The 11,759-nt window shown below is 69.8% G+C and overlaps 2 protein-coding genes across 4 annotated transcripts; both read left to right on the top strand.

The window, feature by feature from the left end:
* Positions 1–504: 504 nt before the first annotated feature.
* LOC116959236 (phosphatidylinositol 5-phosphate 4-kinase type-2 gamma-like) lies at positions 505–3,964 on the top strand. Its single transcript, XM_042797127.1, has 10 exons — positions 505–684; positions 992–1,089; positions 1,194–1,290; positions 1,407–1,547; positions 1,645–1,791; positions 1,899–1,937; positions 2,218–2,331; positions 2,481–2,736; positions 2,828–2,931; positions 3,245–3,964. Exons 1-10 carry the CDS (start codon positions 526–528, stop codon positions 3,323–3,325), a joined length of 1,236 nt encoding a protein of 411 aa, XP_042653061.1. The 5' UTR covers positions 505–525; the 3' UTR covers positions 3,326–3,964.
* A 219-nt stretch (positions 3,965–4,183) lies between these two features.
* Positions 4,184–10,544, top strand: LOC116959240 (probable E3 ubiquitin-protein ligase DTX3). 3 transcript variants are annotated; one of them, XM_042797134.1, is made up of 5 exons: positions 4,184–4,316; positions 4,999–5,066; positions 5,604–6,279; positions 8,409–8,626; positions 10,081–10,544. In XM_042797134.1, the coding sequence occupies exons 1-5, from the start codon at positions 4,314–4,316 to the stop codon at positions 10,154–10,156; spliced, it is 1,041 nt and encodes a 346-aa protein (XP_042653068.1). In that variant the 5' UTR covers positions 4,184–4,313; the 3' UTR covers positions 10,157–10,544. The 3 variants fall into 3 exon arrangements, with proteins under 3 accessions (XP_042653068.1, XP_042653069.1, XP_042653070.1); XM_042797135.1 differs by having other exon boundaries at positions 4,186–4,316; positions 5,585–6,279; XM_042797136.1 differs by lacking the exon at positions 4,999–5,066 and having other exon boundaries at positions 4,187–4,316.
* Positions 10,545–11,759: the final 1,215 nt, after the last annotated feature.

The following is an 11,759-nucleotide window of genomic DNA, read 5'->3' as shown; positions in this document are numbered from 1 at the left end:
GCCCGGCAGCCGGTGCGGCTGGAGCGGCCCCGCCCCGGCCCTATAGGGAACGGGCCCCGCCCCTATAGCGATCACGTGTCTCCCATAGGGAACAGGTCCCACCCCTATACGGGACACACCCTTATAGCAGTCACACATCTCCTATAGGGAGCACGCCCCGCCCCTATCGGGAACAGGCCCCTCCCCTATGGCAAGCACGCCCCTATAGCAAGCACACATCTCCTATAGGGAACAGGCTCCTCCCCTATAGCGAACGGGCCCCTATACCGATCACGTGTCTCCTATAGGGAACAGGCCCCTCCCCTATAACGAGCACGTGGCTCCGATAGGGAACAGGCTCCGCCCCTCAGCGATCACGTGTCCCCGGTAAGGGGCTCCTGCCGGGCGGGGTGAGGAGCGCTGCGCGCGCAGGCCGCATGCGCGGGGCTGTCCCCGGGCGGCTTCCGGCGCCGCGGCGGGGCCGGGCGGAAGTGAGCGGCGGGGCCGGGCGGAAGTGAGCGGCGGGGGCGGGCGGAAGCGGTGGCCATGGCGGCGGCTGGGCCCGGTCCCGGTCCCGGTCCCGGTCCCGCGGCGCCGCGTACCAAGACCAAGAAGAAGCAGAAGCGGTTCGTGCCTCAGCGGGTAAAGGTGCTGCGGGCCGCCGACCCACTGCTGGCCGTGTTGGCCTGGGGCGTCAACCACCAGGTGAGGCCGGGAGCTGGGCACCGGCGCCGCCGGGGGGTAAGGACCGGGGCCGTCATCTCCCCGCTTCTCCCCCGCCCCGTCCTCGGGGCCCCGCTCCCTGCGCGCCCCCAGCCCTGTGGCCCGTCCCCTCCTCGCGGGGACACCCGGGGCCGTTAGCCGCGCCACCCCTCTGTGGGAGTACCCTCAACCGGAGGGTGGGTAACGGGTCCCCGTTGTCGCCGCTGTGCCCGGGGGGTGACCCTGGGGGGGGGGGGGGGGGTGTTGAGGCTGGTTTTGGGGGGGCCCAACCCAATCCCCCCCCTCCCAGATCAGCGAGTTGAGCCAGGTCCCGCTGCCTGTCATGCTGCTGCCCGATGACTTCAAAGCCAGCTCCAAAATCAAGGTCAACAACCACCTCTTCAACCGGTGAGCTGGGGGGGACACACCCATGGACACGAGTGGGGTCCCACCCCCGGGGGGGCCAATACCTCATGTTCCCCCTCCCCACCCCAAACCCCTCAAATCCCCAGGGAGAACCTCCCCAGCCACTTCAAGTTCAAGGAGTACTGTCCCCAGGTCTTCCGCAACCTCCGCGAGCGCTTCGGCATCGACGACCAGGATTACCAGGTGGGGTGGACAGCCCGGGGGGGGGGGGGGGTCTGGCTTTGGGGAGTGCCCTCCCCACCCCCCCCCCCCAGCTCGATGTCTGTCACCCTCATTGTTCCATCCCACCCACCAAAAAGGTGTCACTGACACGGAGCCCCCCGCACTCGGAGGGCAGCGACCGGCGGTTCCTGCTCTCCTCTGACCGGACGCTGGTGGTGAAGGAGCTGTCGAGCGAGGATGTGGCCGATGTCCATGGGCTCCTGTCCCACTACCACCAGGTACAGTGGGCTGGGGGGGTGGGGTTATGTGTCTGGGGGGAGGGTGGGACGGTCACCACATGTCCTGGTGTGTCACTGTGTCCCCTGCCTCCCCCAGTACGTGGTGCAGTGCCATGGCAGCACACTGCTGCCCCGCTTCCTGGGGATGTACCGGGTGAGCGTGGACAGTGAGGAGACCTACCTGCTGGTGATGAGGAACATGTTCAGCCACCGCCTCCCTGTCCACAGGAAATACGACCTGAAGGTAACAGGGTGTCCCCCAACCACAGGACACCCCCCCTTGGGGTGTGGGGGGGATGGACCTCCTCCATCACCGCATGTTACCTCTGCTTCTCCCCCACCTCTTCCCAGGGCTCCCTCGTGTCCCGAGAGGCCAGCGACAAGGAGAAGGTACCGGGGTGGGGTGATGCTGTGACCCCCGCAAACTTGAGGTGGGGGATCTCTAGTCATCGTTATCCTTCCCCTTCCAATAACAGCTCATTACCTGCGCCCCATAACGATGGCTCATTGTCCTAACGGCAGGGTTGGTGCAGGAGATCCAAGCCCTTTGGCTGCCTGCTCGGGGGAGTCCCCTTCATCCCTAGCAATCTCCTGGCTGCCCCTGCCCCCCGAGCTTGTTCCTTTTTGGGGGGGGGCTGCCCCACGTGTGCCCCCCCCCTCACCCCTGCAGGTCAAGGACCTGCCCACCCTGAAGGACATGGACTTCTTGAACAAGAATGAGAAGGTGTATGTGGGCGAGGAGGACCAGAAGGACTTCATGGAGAAGCTCAAGAGGGACGTGGAGGTGGGTGAGTTGGGGGGCTGCACCTGCCCTGGGAGCCATGGGGGGGGGGGGGGGGGCTGCACCCCCCACGGGGGCCATGGGAGTGCCCCCCATCAGTGTGGGTGACCCCCACCCACCCCAACTGACCTCTTGGTTCCCTCCCTGCCCAGTTCCTGGTGCAGCTGAAGATCATGGACTACAGCCTGCTGCTGGGCATCCACGAAGTGGGGCGGGCAGAGCAGGAGGAGGAGGAGGAGGTGGAGGAAGAAGAGGGTGGGGGGGGTGACGAGGCAGGGGCCACAGTGTTGGGGGGCTCCTACGGGACCTCCCCCGAGGGCATTGGCAGCTACCTCAACTCCCACCGCCCCCTCGGCCCTGGCGACTTCGACCCCTATGTCGATGTCTACGCCCTCCGCGGCACTGAGGGTGAGTGGGGTGGGGGGGGTGGTTCGGAGGGGGGTTTTGGGGGTGGGGGGCACCCCCCTGAACTGCTGCCCCTCCCTGTGTCGTGCCCCAGCGGCCCCCCGGCGGGAGGTGTACTTCATGGGCCTGATCGATGTCCTCACCCAGTATGACGCCCGCAAGAAGGCAGCACACGCAGCCAAGACCGTCAAACATGGGGTGAGGGGGGGGCTGGCAGGAGACCCTCTAGGTTTTGGTTTTTTTTTTGGTGTGGTGAGGTTGTTAGAGCCCTCCTGGGGTGGAGGAGGGGGGGGGCAGACCCCTGGCATGGTTTATGGGGAGGGGGGTGACAAGTGAGGGGTGCTGGTGGTGCCTATCATGCGGGGGGTGGTTGTTGGGGGGGGGGTGGTTGTTGGAGGGGGGTTGCTAGGGACAGGGGGGTGTGGTTGTTGGAGGGGAGGGGGGGATGGTTCTTGGAGGGGGGGGTGCTGGGGGGCTCTGACCCCACCCACCCCACTCCCTCCCCCCCCAGGCAGGAGCAGAGATCTCCACGGTGCACCCCGAGCAGTATGCCAAGCGCTTCCTTGACTTCATCACCAACATCTTTGCCTAGGGGAGGGGGCGCCCCCCTGTCACCCCTCCCCCAGGCATAGGCCCCCACACGGCAGCTCCCCCCACCCCAGCAGGCAGGGGCTTTGCTACTCAAGTGCCTTAACTTTATTTGAGGGGGGGGGACAGGGACGTTTCAGCCCCCTGCCCCTCCCAGCAGTGGAATGGTCTGGGGCTTCCAGACACACACACACACCCCCCTAAAAAAAAATAAAAGCCACAGTGGGGGTTATGGGATATTTCTGCCCCCACCATGCTCAGGGGTGGGAATCAAACACTACTTGCACCGGGGTGAGGGGGGGCTCTTTCCTTTTCCCCCACCCCAGGAGGGGGACCAGCACCCCCTGTTCTGGTGCTGGGGTGGGGGTACAGCTGAGCCGGGGGGGGCGCTGTCTGTTTCTTGGCCCCCTGCCTCCGTGGCCACCCCCCCCCCTCACCTAACGCAGCCCCCAGCAGTGGCCCCTGTTCCCCTGGGGGCAGGACCCCGGCCTTGCGTGACCCCCCTCGAGGGGGCGGGCCGGGCTTTGGGGGGTGACACAGGCCGGACCCCCCCATACGAGGAGGGGTGGGGTGTGTGCTGAGGGGCCTGCTCCCAGGCCCTGCTCCCCACCCCTGTGTCCTGAGAAATAAATTATTGAACTGCCCTCGGCTCCGCCCCTTTACCGGGACCCCTCCGGCGCCGCCTCCCCCCCGGACCCCCCTCCCGTGTTCCCCCGCTGTCGCTACCGGGGACCCCCCCCCCCCCCCCCCGAACCCTTCCCGTGACCCGCTCCCGGGTCTCCTGGCCCCGCCCCTCCCTCCTGGCCCCGCCCCCCGTGGCCCCGCCCCCGCCATCACGCGCCGTTCCCATGCCGACGGGCCCGGTGCCGCGCGCCGTTACCATGGCCCCCTCCCCCCCCGCCCCGTTGCCATGACGGCCCCGCCCCGCGCGGTCACGTGACGCGCGGCGGCTCCGGGCAGGGCCCCCCCCGCCATGCTGCGGCCGCCCGGCGATGGTGGGTCCGGGGGGGGGGGGGGGGGTTGGGAGCGGGGGGGGGGCGGGCACGGGGACCCTTCCTCCCCCCAGGCCTCTCGCGCAACCGACCTCCCCGGCCCCGCCTCCCCCGAGCGCCCCCGGGCCCCATCCCGGCCTCCTGCCCCCCCCCGCCCCGGGCCTTACCCGGACCCCCCCCCCCCCCCCCGCCCCGGGCCTGTCCGCGCCCCCCCCCCCCCCCAAATCCTGCAGTCCTGCCGCCCCCCCAGCGCTAGGCCCCGTCCTGCCCCTCCCCCGCCGCCATCCTCCTCCCCAGCACGGAGCCCCCCGGGGGGGGGGGGGGGGCACGACACCCCATAGCGGCGGGGGGGGTGGGCAGCAGCACCTGCATCCCCAGCCCCCCCGGCCGTGGGGATCCACACACGCGTGGAGGGGTGGGTAACGAGCCCCACAGCCCTGGGGTGCTGGAGGGGTTGGGGGGGGCACCGAAGAGCTTATAACCCCCTCCCCCAACAGCTCCGGGGGGGCACTGGGCCTGTTTGTGTCGGGTCTCCTGGGGACACGGGGGGGGGGGTTACACCGCTGTTATTGTAGGGTCTCCTGATGGGGGTTAGGGTCCTTTGGGGGGGTGATGGGCCCCTAAATTATTCGGGGGGGGGGAGGGTAACGGGCCCCCGTGTGACCCCCCCGCCGTGTTCCCCTAGCCTGTGGCTCGTGGCTCCACTGATCCACCAGCACCTCCGGCTCGCGCTGTCCCCCATGGGCTCGCCAGGTGGGTGTCACCCCCCCGGACGTGGGGAGTGCCCCCCTCCCCAGGGTGTGGGGACCCCCCCCTTGGGCAGCCGGGCACGCCTCAGTCCTGACCTCCCCCCTGGGACAGGGAGCGCGGTGCTGGAGGTGGGGGGCAGTGGGGGGGGGGGGGGGGGTACCCCAAACCTCGCTCCCACCGCCCCAGGGGGTCACCAGGCTGTGACGCCCCTGTGGGTGCCACACAGGCTTTGGTGGGGGGAGTTTTATCCTCCAGGTGCCACCTTGGGTGGGCGAGTGTGCCCCCCGGCCCCCACCAACAAGGGTAAGGGGGTACCCCAAACCTCGCTCCCGCCCCCCGCCATGCGTTTTGTGACACCCCCTTGGGCTGCCGGGTCGCCGGCGGGAGCGGGGGGTTAATCCTCGGGCGAGCAACTATCCCCCCACTAGGGACGGGGGGGGGCACCCTGGCCTCATCGGGGCCACCCTTGGGTGCCGTCGGTTGGGCTCTGACACCCGGGGGGTCCCGTCCCCCCCCCGCAGTGTCATTTGTCCTCTCCAGGATGGCGGCCTGCGGGGGTGCTGCTAAGAACAAGGTGACGGTGTCCAAGCGGGTGTGGGACTTCTTGACCAAGGAGAGCCCGGCCAAGCTGGCGCGCCTGAAGGAGGAGACCAAGGTCAGCATCATGGTGGACGGCGAAACCTCCGACATCTACGTCCTGCAGCTCTGCGTGCCCCCCCCCGGCCCCCCCGGCGGGCTCTGCCCCGCCCGGAAAGCCCTCAAAGCTTTATTGAAGGAAACGGAGAAAGAGTTGAAGAAGAAAGCTCAACGCCACGGCGAGCTGATGGGCTGCGTCGCCGTCCTGGAGCCCGGTGGGGCCAATCTGGGGGGCCGGGGGCCATCGGGGGGCCGCGGCGGCGGCGGGGGGGCGGCGGCGGCGGCCGGTTGTTCGCGGGAGGAGGAACCCGACCGGCAGTGTCCCATCTGCCTGGGGGAGATCCAGAAGATGAAGACCTTGGAGAAATGCCGGCATTCCTTCTGCGAGGACTGCATCACCCGGGCGCTGCAGGTGAAGACCGCCTGCCCCATGTGTGGGCGCTTCTACGGGCAACTGGTGGGCAACCAGCCCCCCAACGGGCGCATGCTGGTCACCAGGGACGCCGGCCTCCTCCTCCCCGGCTACGAGAAGTTCGGCACCATCATCATCCAGTACGTCTTCCCGCCCGGCGTCCAAGGGGTAAGATGGCGCCGGCACCCCCCACCCCCCTCCCTGCCAGCCCTGGGGGGGCCCCGAGGGACTGCATGCTGCTGGCACCCCGGGGGTCCCCAGCTGTCGGGGTTCTCAGCCAGGAAACCCTGCTGGGTGTCCCCAAAACCTGGCAGGGGGCTCTGGCCCCCTTGGGCGCCCCGAACCCCGCTGGGTGTCACCGTCACCCCTGGGCACCCCGAACCGTGCTGGGTGTCACTGTCACCCCTGGGCACCCCCAAACCCCGCTGGGTGTCACCGTCACCCCTGGGCGCCCCGAACCCCGCTGGGTGTCACCGTCACCCCTGGGCACCCCGAACCCCGCTGGGTGTCACCGTCACCCCTGGGCACCCCAAAACCCGCTGGGTGTCACTGTCACCCCTGGGCACCCCCAAACCCCGCTGGGTGTCACCGGCACCCTTGGGCACCCCGAACCCCGCTGGGTGTCTCTGTCACCCCTGGGCACCCCGAACCCCGCTGGGTGTCACTGGCAGCCCTGGGCACCCCCGAACCCCGCTGGGTGTCTCTGTCACCCCTGGGCACCCCGAACCCCGCTGGGTGTCTCTGGCAGCCCTGGGCACCCCGAACCCCGCTGGGTGTCTCTGGCACCCCTGGGCACCCCGAACCATGCTGGGTGTCACCGGCACCCCTGGGCACCCCCAAACCCCGCTGGGTGTCACTGTCACCCCTGGGCACCCCGAACCCCGCTGGGTGTCTCTGGCACCCCTGGGCACCCCGAACCCCGCTGGGTGTCTCTGGCAGCCCTGGGCACCCCCAAACCCCGCTGGGTGTCACCGTCACCCCTGGGCACCCTGAACCGTGCTGGTTGTCACCGGCACCCCTGGGCACCCCGAACCCCGCTGGGTGTCACTGTCACCCCTGGGCACCCCGAACCCCGCTGGTTGTCACCGGCACCCCTGGGCACCCCGAACCCCGCTGGGTGTCACTGTCACCCCTGGGCACCCCCAAACCCCGCTGGGTGTCACCGTCACCCCTGGGCACCCTGAACCGTGCTGGTTGTCACCGGCACCCCTGGGCACCCCGAACCCCGCTGGGTGTCACCGGCACCCCTGGGCACCCCCAAACCCCGCTGGGTGTCTCTGGCACCCCTGGGCACCCCGAACCCCGCTGGGTGTCTCTGTCACCCCTGGGCACCCCGAACCCCGCTGGGTGTCACCGGCACCCCTGGGCACCCCGAACCCCGCTGGGTGTCTCTGGCACCCCTGGGCACCCCGAACCATGCTGGGTGTCACCGGCACCCCTGGGCACCCCCAAACCCCGCTGGGTGTCTCTGGCACCCCTGGGCACCCCGAACCCCGCTGGGTGTCTCTGTCACCCCTGGGCACCCCGAACCCCGCTGGGTGTCACCGGCACCCCTGGGCACCCCGAACCCCGCTGGGTGTCTCTGTCACCCCTGGGCACCCCGAACCATGCTGGGTGTCACCGGCACCCCTGGGCACCCCGAACCCCGCTGGGTGTCTCTGGCACCCCTGGGCACCCCGAACCATGCTGGGTGTCACCGGCACCCCTGGGCACCCCGAACCCCGCTGGGTGTCACTGGCCCCCTTGGGCACCCCGAACCCCGCTGGGTGTCACTGGCCCCCCTGGGCACCCCGAACCCCGCTGGGTGTCTCTGGCAGCCCTGGGCACCCCGAACCCCGCTGGGTGTCTCTGTCACCCCTGGGCACCCCGAACCCCGCTGGGTGTCACCGGCACCCCTGGGCACCCCGAACCCCGCTGGGTGTCTCTGGCACCCCTGGGCACCCCGAACCATGCTGGGTGTCACCGGCACCCCTGGGCACCCCGAACCCCGCTGGGTGTCACTGGCCCCCTTGGGCACCCCGAACCCCGCTGGGTGTCTCTGTCACCCCTGGGCACCCCGAACCGTGCTGGGTGTCTCTGGCAGCCCTGGGCACCCCGAACCGTGCTGGGTGTCACCGTCACCCCTGGGCACCCCGAACCCCGCTGGGTGTCTCTGTCACCCCTGGGCACCCTGAACCCCGCTGGGTGTCTCTGGCACCCCTGGGCACCCCCAAACCCCGCCGGGTGCCCCCAGCCCGCCCTGTGCCCCTGCCCCCCGCCTTCCCCCCCCAGCCCTGACCCTCCCGTGCCCCCCGCAGGTGGAGCACCCCAACCCGGGGGTGCGGTACCCCGGCACCACGCGGGTGGCGTACCTGCCCGACTGCCCCGAGGGGAACAAGGTGCTGGGGCTGTTCCGCAAGGCCTTCGACCAGCGCCTCACCTTCACCGTCGGCACCTCCATGACCACGGGCCGCGCCAACGTCATCACCTGGAACGACATCCACCACAAGACCAACTGCACCGGCGGGCCGCAGCTGTACGTGGGGGGCACCGCCCGGGGGGGCACCCGGACATGGCTGGGGGGGGGCATCGCCCGGGGGGGGCACCCGGACATGGCTGGGGGGGGGCATCACCTCTGGGAAGGAACCCGGACATGGCTGGGGGGGGGGCATCGCCTCTGGGGGGGCACCCGGACATGGCTGGGGGGGGGCATCGCCCCGGGGGGGCACCCGGACATGGCTGGGGGGGGGCATCGCCCCTGGGGGGGGCACCACCCTGACATGGCTATGAGGGGCAGCATCCCTGCACCGGCGGGCCGCAGCTGTACGTGGGGGGCACCGCCCGGGGGGGGCACCCGGACATGGCTGGGGGGGGGCATCACCCTGGGGGGCACCCGGACATGGCTGGGGGGGGCACCGCCCGGGGGGGCACCCGGACATGGCTGGGGGGGGGATCGCCCCTGGGGGGGCACCTGGACATGGCTGGGGGGGGGCATCGCCCCAGGGGGGCACCCGGACATGGCTGGGGGGGGGGGCATCACCTCTGGGAAGGCACCCGGACATGGCTGGGGAGGGGACATCGCCTCTGGGGGGGCACCTTGAGATGGCTGGGGAGGGGGGGAGCATCGCCTCTGGGAGGGGGGCACCCTGACACAGTTATGGGGGGGGCATCACTCCTGGTGGGGGGGCATCACGTCTAGGAGAGCACCCTGACACTGCTTGGTGACCTGGTGGGGGGGCATCCCTGCACCAGCAGGCCCCACCTGTACGTGGGGGGGGCATCACCCCTGGGGTGGCTGTGGGGTGGGGGGAGCACCCCAGGGTGGTGTTATGGGGGACGGGGGGGGGCATCTCCCCTGCTATAGCTGTGGGGTGGGGGGTGCTCCCTGGGACAGGTTATAGGGTTGTGGGGGGGCATCACCCCTGGCATAGCTGTGGGGTGGGGGCACCCTGAGCAGTCTGTGGGGGGCGTGGGGTGGGGTCACCTCCCCTGGCACCTCTGTGGGGTGGGGGGGGCACCCCAGGGTGATATTATGGGGGACTGGGGGGGGTGGGGGGGCCCCCCAGGGGAGGTTATGGGGGACTGGGGGCGGCATCACTCCTGGCATGGCTGTGGGGTGGGGGGGCTCCCTGGTGTCAGGCTGTCTTGGGGGGGTGGCATCTCCCCTCCCCGGCACCTCGGACAGGGGTGATGCGCTGGGGGGGGCACGTCTCCTCTGGCATCTCTGTGAGGTGGGGGGGGCACCCCAGAATCAAGCTGTGGGGAAGCAGGGGATCCTCTGCCATTTGGGGGGGGGGGGCTCACCCTGGGGACAGGCTATCGGGATGGGGGGGGGGGGCATCTCCCCTGGCACCTTTGCAGGATGGGGGGACACCCCAGTCTATGGGGCCGGGGGGGGCCATCTCCTCTGGCGTCGCTGTGGGGCAAACTGCAGGGGGGGGCACCCAGCCACGGAGGGGCACATGATGAGCCTGCCGTGCCCCCCCCCAGGTTCGGGTACCCAGACCCCACGTACCTCGCGCGAGTGCAGGAGGAGCTGCGGGCCAAGGGCATCACCGAGGACTGAGCCGGAGGGCAGCAGGACCCCCCCCGGGCAGCGGGACCCCCCCGGCCCCCCCCATTGCCTGTGCCAGGGTCACAAGGAATGTGCCAGGGACCGCCGAGGGGGGGGGCACAGTGCCACACAGCCCCCCCCACCCTGGTACGGACAGACGGACTGCGTCACTCTGTACATAACCCTCCCCCACAGCCCCCCCCCAGGACAAATGGACCGGCTGGGGGGGGACGAGGGGCCTGTGCCCTCTGCCCCACCCGCATTCCCATCCCCCCCGGCAGCGTGGTCAGTGCCCCTTGGGGGGGCGGGGGCATCAGGTTTATTTATTTTTTATTTTTATCCCCCCCCACCCTCCTCGCACCTCCCCAGCTCTGTAACTTTGATCCAATAAAAATATGCAATGCTGCCTTGGGGTGACCGCCCCTCACCCCTGGGGGCAGTGGGGGGTACCAGGAGCCCAGGGGGGTGCGGGGGGGGGGGGGGCAGTTATGGGGCTGCGGGTACAAGACAGGGTCAGTGGGGGTGGGGTGCCAGAAGCTTTGGGGTACCCTGTTGTGGTGGGAACAGGCTGGTGTTCGGCACTGGGCTGGGGACCCCGAGCTGGGGATGTCGGGAAGGGAGAGTGGAACGTGAACTGGCCTGGGGGGATGGGTGGGACACCGGGCTGGGGTCACCGGGGTGGGTCACCGGGGTGGGACACCGGGGTGGGACACCGGGCTGGGGTCACCGGGGTGGGTCACTGGGGTGGGACACCGGGGTGGGACACCGGGCTGGGTCACCGGGGTGGGTCACTGGGGTGGGACACCGGGCTGGGGACATCAGGGTGGGACACCGGGCTGGGGTCACTGGGGTGGGACACCGGGCTGGGAGCTGAGATGTGGACACTGGGATGGGACATCAGGATAGGACATTTGACTGGGGATAATGGCATGGGGCACGGGGCTGGGACGTTGGTTTGGGACACCAGGATGAGGGACTAGGATGGGAGATGGCAGTGGGGACAGTGGGGTGGGACACCAGCATGGGACATGGGGATGGGGGACACCGGGATGGGGCAGTGGGATGGGGACACCGGGATGGTACCTGGAATGGGGACATCAGGATGAAGACATTGGGATGGGGACACGGAGATGGGACACCAGGATGGGGACACTGGGCTGGGACAGCGGGATGGGACACAAGGATGGGGACCCTGGGATGGAAAATAGATTTGGGACATCAGGTTGAGACACCAAAGTGACACACCAGGATGGGACACGAAGGTAACACACCAGGATGGGACACCAGCATGGGGACACTGGGCTGGGGCACCGGGGTGGGACACGGGGGTGTGGACACTGGGATGGGAGGCACTGGGAAAGGACACTGGGATGAGACACCAGAATAGGACCAGGGTGGGGCGGGACCTAAGATGAGGACACGGAGATGGCACACCGGGACGGGACACCGGGATGGGGACATTGGGCTGTGCCCCCAGCCTGGCTGCTGCTGCAAGGGACGAGTTATGGGGGGGCTGGGGACAAGTGTGGGGATGATGGGGGGGGGGACATTACCACGGGGTCCCCACTGGGTCACCCGGGGAGGGGCTGCAGGGTGGTCTTGGGGTGTCACTGTT

The sequence above is a fragment of the Tyto alba genome, unplaced genomic scaffold, assembly GCF_018691265.1.
Source record: "Tyto alba isolate M040663 unplaced genomic scaffold, T.alba_DEE_v4.0 Super-Scaffold_23, whole genome shotgun sequence".
In the NCBI taxonomy this organism is placed as follows: domain Eukaryota; kingdom Metazoa; phylum Chordata; class Aves; order Strigiformes; family Tytonidae; genus Tyto; species Tyto alba.
Note: the sequence above shows the minus strand (reverse complement) of the source record. Positions and strands in the feature narration are given on the sequence as shown.